This window comes from Populus alba, chromosome 17, assembly GCF_005239225.2.
Source record: "Populus alba chromosome 17, ASM523922v2, whole genome shotgun sequence".
In the NCBI taxonomy this organism is placed as follows: Eukaryota; Viridiplantae; Streptophyta; class Magnoliopsida; order Malpighiales; family Salicaceae; genus Populus; species Populus alba.
The window spans coordinates 4512414-4520884 of NC_133300.1; the positions used below are offsets into that span (position 1 = coordinate 4512414).

At 35.2% G+C, this 8471-nt stretch overlaps 1 protein-coding gene across 1 annotated transcript; it reads left to right on the forward strand.

Annotated features, from left to right (window-relative positions):
* The first annotated feature begins 3537 nt into the window (after window positions 1-3537).
* LOC118038543 (ATPase family AAA domain-containing protein At1g05910) lies at window positions 3538-4782 on the forward strand. The gene is made up of 2 exons (XM_035044922.2): window positions 3538-3766; window positions 4253-4782. Exons 1-2 carry the CDS (start codon window positions 3538-3540, stop codon window positions 4651-4653), a joined length of 630 nt encoding a protein of 209 aa, XP_034900813.2. The 3' UTR covers window positions 4654-4782.
* Window positions 4783-8471: the final 3689 nt, after the last annotated feature.

The window sequence follows — 8471 nt, forward strand, 5'->3', positions numbered from 1 at the left end:
GCAAAAGTTCTTTCTGTATCTAATTTTCTTTATAAATTTACTACACAAAACTAAAAGAAAATGAAATTTTCTAATATCAATGCATAGTAAATATTATAAAGAGGGGGCAACTGTCATAACCAAATTTTTGAACAAATAATAAAAATTAAATATAGTTGACAATTGGGTTAAGACAACAAATCTTGAAGTTTAGGGATAAAATTATCAGATTTGAGAATAAATTAGTCAGAAATTGAAGAATTAATAAGTTTGGAAATTTACTTAAAATTTGGATTATTTTAATTAATGAAATTATAAGAATTAATAAGTTTGTGGACTTAATTAAACTTTGATTTAATTAATTAAATAAATTCAGGGACTTAATTGAAATTTATCCAAAAGGGGCAAAATTAAAAGAATTAATTAAGGACCAAATTGAATAATCCAGGAATTAAGGACTGTTTTGTAAACAGTGCACCAACTTAAGGATTTAATTGAAATTTATCCAAAAGGGGCAAAATTAAAAGAAATGTTTTAATTGCTCAGGGGTCCAATTGCAAAATTTCCAATGTTCGGGGGTCAAACTGAAACTGTCCACGGGTTGCTTGAAAACGTTGCCGTTCCTGGTGGAGTCCGTTGCTGCCGAAACGCTGCCGTGGCTGGTGGAACAGCCGTGTTCGTCTTCTCCATCCCGATTCAACAGGCTGAAGATCTGCAACAGATTTGATCGCTATGGACCACGTCTCTCGCCCCAGATCATGGCATGGAAGAGAAGAATCCGGCCTAGAGAGGCAATCGTGGGGATGCCTATAAAAAAGAGGCCGAAAATCAGAGGAGAGGGGTCAAAAAAAGCAGAGTTAAGAACAAGAAAAAATAGAGTTAAGCGGAGAAACCCAGAAAAAAGATGAAAGAAAAAGCCAGAAAAACAAAGAAGAAAAACAACAAAAACAAAGCAATTCTGTCGCACCCGAGAGAGCAAACAAAACACAATCAAAAAAAGAAAATACAGAGAGAGGAACGAAGACACAGGGGAAGGGGAAACAGAGAAAAAATAGAGAGGCACACAGAAATACATAAAGAAATAACACGCAGAGCAGGGGAGAAAAAGGGAAGCACACACACAGACAAGGATTGATTATCCCTGCCATCGTGTTATCCCTGCAAAAACAAAAAATAAAGACAACAATCAGCATCCACAGTAAACCGGCATCTCCATTGTTGTCTCATTCGTCATCTCAAAGTCTGTTAAAAACAAAAAGCAGACCGCGGGCACAGGAACGGAAAAAGCAGAAGAAAAGGTATCAAGCAGGCGAAAGTCACCACCAGCGTTCCAGCCAGAATCGTCCCCATCGCCAGGTACGCGACTTCTTCCTCTTGCATTGTTTCAGTAATTGACATTTACACTGTGCAAGTGAATTTTAATTCACTTGCACAGTGTAGCAACACGCGTGCTTTAGCGCACGCGTGTTGCTCAGCATAGCCAGGCCACTGGCTTGGGCCAGTGGCCGGGCTGGCTGGGCCCAGGCCCAGCCCCTGTGGGGCTGTGCTGGGCCCAGCCACCAATATACATGCTGGCTGGATTTAGCCCAGCCCAGCAAAAAAAAAATAAAAAAAAAACAGAAAAATAAAAAAGAGGTAGAGAAAAATAAAAAAATAAAAAAATGTGTGCATAAATAAAAATAATGTAAATTTATTGGTTTATTCACTAACGCCAGAGTTATGAATAAAAATGTGTATTCATCCAGACATGCATCTCGTAGCTTGTAGTACAAAGGCTCATGGTTGTATGCTCAGTGTTCTTCTCAATAGATTCCCTTCAACTGTTCTAATCAGATTGTGAAAAGAAATGTCTCGGCCTAATCAATGATGCTGCTTTTATCACCTATACTCATGTGATAAAGTGCTCATTTGGCTTCAAAACAAATTGTCCCACAATCAATCTTCAAGGTGGGTGCCTTTCCAACATTCATTCAATGCAGTTGTGTGATAACGTCTGTCGATAACCATGTTTCAAAGGATGACAATATGAGATTGTCCTTCAAGTGCGACATTGTTCCACAATCAGTCTTGGTGGTGTGCATCTTTTCGCCATTCAATTACATTCATTCATGTATCCTCATCGATCGCTAGCCATGTTTCAAAAGATGATGACATGAAAGTGTCTTTCAGGTACATCCTTGTTTCTCCATTGTCGATAGGGTTCACTAAAGCATGGACTATTTTGGAATGACATTGCCCCCAGTATGATCTGAATGTGCTCATTCATTGATTATCTTTCTTTGGACACCATTGTCTTCAATTCACTGATTCATCATTTAATCATCTTTCATTGCCCCATAGCTGATCTGAATATTGCTTGTTTTTCCTTTTTTAGGGTCCACTGTATTGCCCTCAACTACTCAACTTTTCAAGGAGTGTCGAGGAATTCAATGTCATTTCTATCAAGGATTTCGGAGACTCAATCGATGTTCTTCTATGTTTGATAATGTTCCTTGTTTTGAAATCAACTCTTATATTTGAAAGATCATGTCTATTCAAAGTCTAGTTTGTTGAAATGAAATTAGAGATGTCCTTTTTTGAAAAGACCTTTTGAAAATCAAGCTTTTTTTTATTTTTTATCAAAGACCCAACACACGTTATTTGAAATACACGGTCCTTTGATTGTCATGTATTTTGAAAATAGAAATTGACCTAATGTAGGATTAAAATGGCTTTTTCCATGGTTCTTTGTATCAATTTGAATCTTTGATATTGGGTATATCATTTGATGGTTTATGATGAGGTGACCCCTTTTTTTTGTGAATTTCAAAAAAACAAGATGCTCAAGTCAAAACTCAGGCTTTATCAAGGAAAATTGTTTCTCTTCTTATCACTTATTTTATTAGCATGCATAATAACCAATAGCTTAATTCATGAAGTCACGACCCTTATGGAAAAGCTCTTCAAGTTTTGAGAGCGCCATTTATCGGTTCAAATTGCTTGCTTGATTAAAAAGGGCTTTTAAAAGCACGTAATGCAAGCTATAGTTCATGGCTATGAAAGAAAGGAATTTCATAGACTCAAAAGGTGTTTGAGGGTTTCAAAGACCCAGGATCAACATCAACTATTCATCAACTCATTTTCTATTGTTGTCTTTGTAGAGGAAACAACATATAACCTTGTCAACCTCAAAAATCAAACTTTTCTTAACATAAGTCATAATGCAAATCCACATTTCCTTGAGGACTAACCAACCTCAATCATCTTATAACATCATAGGCTTTATAATGGATACCAAAAGTCACGTTTATATCTTAGTCTTTTTTTTTTTCTGGTATTGATTTTTGTTGTGCCTTTCTCTGATTGAAATTTCTTTTGCTCTTCATAGACTTGATAGATGTTCTCCTTCCTTTATCTTTGACTTGTCTTTAAGTGAAGGCAATTTCAACTTCTTTTTCTTTTTTTTTCTTTTTTTTTCAATCTTCTTCTCTTTTTTTTCTCTCTCTTTTTTTTTTTTTTCTTTCTCATAGCCTTCCTCAATCATATGATATTTTACAGGTGCATGGAATGTTGTCACAGATGGATCCTGCGCTTGTCACATACTGTGACAAGATTCCTGCTCAAGGGGGTCCTGTACAAATACCAGATGATTTAGGGGGATCTATTTTCCCTTCAACCCCAGCTGTGCAGCTTGGAACAGTTACTAGAACAAGTGCCAGGCTACGCAATGTCCAGCCTGATGTTAATCTGGATCAAAGCTACGAGGCCTTGAAAAGGCAGAAGAAAAATGCTGATGCTACCCATGCTGGTATGTTCATTGGTAATGCTATATACTTTGTCCTTCTGATATTGCTGTTTGTTTTTTATGTCTTGAAACATGTCAAGTTGCAAGACACATTTTACATGTTGAATTTTGGTGCGGACACTGATGTAATAGATCAGTAGCAAGTAAAACTAATCTCAGCCACCCACTTCTTGTATAATAGACATGACCTGTTTGTAGTTCATGTTTTCAAATTTCCTTTCCTTGTTAGAAAAACCTCTCGTAAATATTAACAACTAAATCCTGAAGCCAGAAATCTGAATTTTCTATTCAATATATGAATTTTATCTCACAGCCCGTATTCCAAACTAGCATTCTCTTCAGCTTGTGCCCTTTATCTGAAGTTTATAGCTCCTAATTGTCCTAGATTTGTTATATTTAATGTTATTCTTTGACTGAACTCCTTAATTTGCCATATGATCGCTCTTCGGACACAACTCTCTGATCATTTTATACTTTCATGAAAAACAGCTTCAACAGCAGAAGATAAATCACGGCATCAGGATTCAGTACAGGCAAAGCCGCCAGAGGAAGCCGGGGCAGATGATATGAATCCAGACAGACCCGAGCCCTCTTCAGCCGATGACAGTCGACATGAAACTTCAGGAGGAGAAGCTTCTGGTCATACCGAAGGGAGTGGATCCCAAGATGTTACAATGTCAGAAGCCGAAGTCTCAAGCCACGTGGATCACATCAAGCGGCTTTTCGTGGAGCGCACTGAAAATTATGGCATTCCACTGCTTGAAAGGCTCTACACTCGAATAATGAAGGGAATCTTCGAAACCAAGGACAAAGGAGTCGAAGATGATGTCCCCAGATACTCAATTTTGAGGTTTTTGGTGAAATTTGCAGCGAACACTGCAAACTTCTGAACTCGATACCTTTTTCCCTTAAAACAGAGGATAAAAGAAAAATGAAAAATGAACCCAAAAAAAGAAATCTTGCTGGTAGCAGATGTAAAGTCGGGATTTTCTTGTCAATGCAAAAAAATTAGAGTGAAAGCAGTTTCTCTCTCTGTCTCTCTCCCAGAGTACAGTTTCCATAAGCTTATATGACCTCACAAGCTGTCAAGCTCCATGGTATTATTATGGCTGGTGGAAAATCCAATGTGGCATTCTTTTACAGGGAGGACTAAGTGGGATCTTTTCTGAAGCAGACACACCAAGAATTGGGTTTGAATTTCAGCAAAAGCATCGCTGGTATAAATTAGTCTCCTTCTGATTGACAATATTCTTGAATATTTTTTCATAGTTTCCAAGATGTTTGTTTAATATCTTCAACTTCAAACTACTCAGAGAGGCAGAAGAAGAAAGGGTATTCAAGCTATTATTTTATTTAATTAAAAACCAAGTATTTTTTCGTAGATTCAAAATTATGATATTAAGTCTTAAAAATTATTTATTTTATTGTCAACAATTAAAACTATATATATATATATATATATATATATATATATATTAAAAATAAACATGCTGCTAAAATAGGAGACAAGTTTAAAAATAGAAAATACAGCGACTCAAAAAAAACAAGAAAAATACTCTTCAAAATTGTCTCAATATCTTTGTCACGCTTGTTGTTACCTATTTTTTGGGTTCTCATACAAAAAATAAGAAAATACAAAAAAAATATTCAAAAGAAATTAAAAAAAAAAAAATTAAAAGCAAATAACAGGAGTGAGAAAGGATGTTGGAACGCCCATAAAATGACTAGGAATTAGTTGAGGAGATTCAGAAATACAAGAATTAAAATTTAACGTTATATTTTCTACTGATGAGAAAATACAAGAATTGAAATTAAATGTTATATTTTCTATTGATAAGAGTCATATTGACAAAGAAAATTCAAGTTAAGAAAGAAAAGTCCAAAATAAGATGTTTATAGACTTAATTAAATTTTATTTAAGGTTTAATTGAATTTATGAAGGGTTTAATTGCAATAAAATTGATTTTTTAAGTCAATTTAGGTTTTTATTGAAAGTAATTAAAGTTATGAGGTCCAATTACAATTTTGAAGAGTTGATCTGGTCAAATCAGGTGCTTAAGTGTATAATTATTGAAGTTTGAGTGCCAATTAGGGATTTAATTGAAACAATCCGAAAATAAGGACTAAAACAGAAAAGGCGCTAAAAGTAAGGGACACAATTACAATTTGTTCGGGGGTTTGATTATAAAACAGCGAAACCTTCAAGGGCCAAATTAGAAGAACCCAAACGGCGCCGTTTCCACCATTAATGGTCTTCAAACAGCTGTGAATCGGTGACGATAATGGAAGGAGACGTTAGCAATGGAGCCATCAAGGGGCGTGTTTCACGGCTATCATCCCTCTGCAAACCGTTATCAAGCCAGCCGTTACCAGCACAAAGCCTTCTCTGACCTATAAAAGCAGCAGAAGAAGACTGAACCGGAGGGGGGAAAGGAGAAAGACGAGACAAAGAGAGAGGAGAAACAAGTGGGGAAAACAGAGACAGCAAGAGGAAAACAGAGAGAAGGACCGTGGTGAAAAAAGAGGAGACAGCAAGGAGGAAAGAGCAGAACAGAGAAGGAAAAGTAACGAGAGAGGAAAGGAAAAACAGAGGGACGGGGAAACCAGAGAGGAACTGCAGGGGAAAAGAGAAAAAAAAAGACAGCGAGAGAAGAGAAAATGCACTGAGAGAGCAGAGAAAAACGAATTGAAGAAGAGAAGAACAGGGGCAGAACATCGAAAAAAAAAAAAACAAGAGAAACAGAGAAAAGAAAACAAGGAACAGAGGAGAAGAACTTAAACAGGCGAAAGCACAGAAGAGACCAGCCAGCACGCCTTCGCCATCACCTTCGCCCCTTTCGTTTCCACTTCCAGGTATGCGTTTTTCATCTCTGTGCATGCGATTTCCTTTTGCATTTTTACTGTTCAAGTGAATTATAATTCACTTGAACAGTCAGCACTCACGCGTGCATCCTAAAACCGGCGGGGTCATTGGCTGGGTCCAGCCCAGCCACATAGGCCGGGCTGGGCCCGGTCAAAACAAATCAAAAAATTATTTCAAAAATTCTGTGATGTTCTGCAATTTTTTACTGCATTTTAATTACTACCGGTTTGTATTTTTATACTGTAAAGATATAAATTTGATATTAAAATACCTGGTTTTCGACAAAATCATAAAAAATATATTTTTTTTTGTTTTCATGCATACGACCTAGTTTTTCAACAAATAATTAAAAAAAAATCATATCATATTTTTATACAACAAAGATTCAAAAATTTGTATTAACATGCATTTTGGTTTTAATAACCAGTTTATTAAAGTCAGGAGCACTAGGCCAATATTTCAAAAATATCAAAAAAACTTATTTTGTTTTCCTTTAATATCTAGGGTTATGATCTTATACGTAAGACGTATTTCAGATATTAAAATTCTTTTGTTGATGTTAGAACAGTTAGGTCATACCCGATAAGATAAGGATCTCTTTACGGAAGATGATTTTTTTTTTCTTAAACCATAGATGGACTAATAACTAGAAAACACGACAAGACCTTAGATTTTATCAGACAATTAAACAATGCAGCTTACCTTAGGTAAGGTGTATTTGGGGTGCTAATACCTTCCCTTTATGCAACCAGTCCCCGTACTCGATCTCTAAGGTCAGTTAGGGTTCCTAGTGACCAAAATATTATGTGGCGACTCTCATTCTATTTTTCCACTAATAAAAGACAAGAATCCCTTGTCTCCCCACATGCCACATTTTTAGATAATACCAAATTTGAAGGTGGATGTTTTTTCGCCGCGACGCCGCACACATGCGACAACGCTTAGCAATCTGATCTTCAATGTCCCGCGTGGCACCTTCTTGGTCTTGTAAAATACCTGGTACATATAAAATAATAAAAATCTTTTTTTTCCCAGCATTAGAAAAATCATCCTATTTTTTATCCATTACATGAATCGGAAAGGATAGGAAGACATAATTGTTAATTTTTTCTTTGATATTATGCTCATATAGAAATAATAAAACAAAAATCAAAAAGTATGATTTGATATAAAAAACAAAACTCAAGGTGTATTCAGTAATAAGAAATTACTCTGATTTTATAAGAAAAAAAGAAAAAGAAAATGTGTTTAAAGACCATTTTTTATAATTGAAAAAAAAAGAAAAAAAATGATCTATCACAAAAATTTATCATAAGAACATCTAAAATAATATTTTCCATTCATTTTTCTCTATCCAGAAAACATGCTTCTCTCATCTTCCATGTTTGTTGTGGAAGATTTATCTTGTCTTTTCTTTCACAAAGCAGCTCATCGATCTTTTGCACACATGCAATAATTATTATTTTGTTGTACATTGTCACGTGGTGTTAAAGGTTGTTGAAATTATTATCTAGTTGTTTGGTTTAGGATCTCTATAAAATCCGGGTATAGTGGTCTTATCAAAAATTCAAAGGTAAAAAATTAGTTGTGACTAAGAAAAATATTAGCACCTCTAGTACACCCTAGTTACTTAAGGCAAGCTGCTTTATGGTTTGATGTGGTTTAGATATTTTTGATGGTTTTCTGATCGGTGATCTATCTATGGTTTAGGATTTGAGATTTACTTATATGAATAAATCCAGTGTTTTAAGAATTTATTATGGACTTGTGTGCTCAAATAAATTCTTAGAAAAAAAAAAAAGGTTCTTTATAATTTGTATATATATTACAGTAAAAAATACTCTC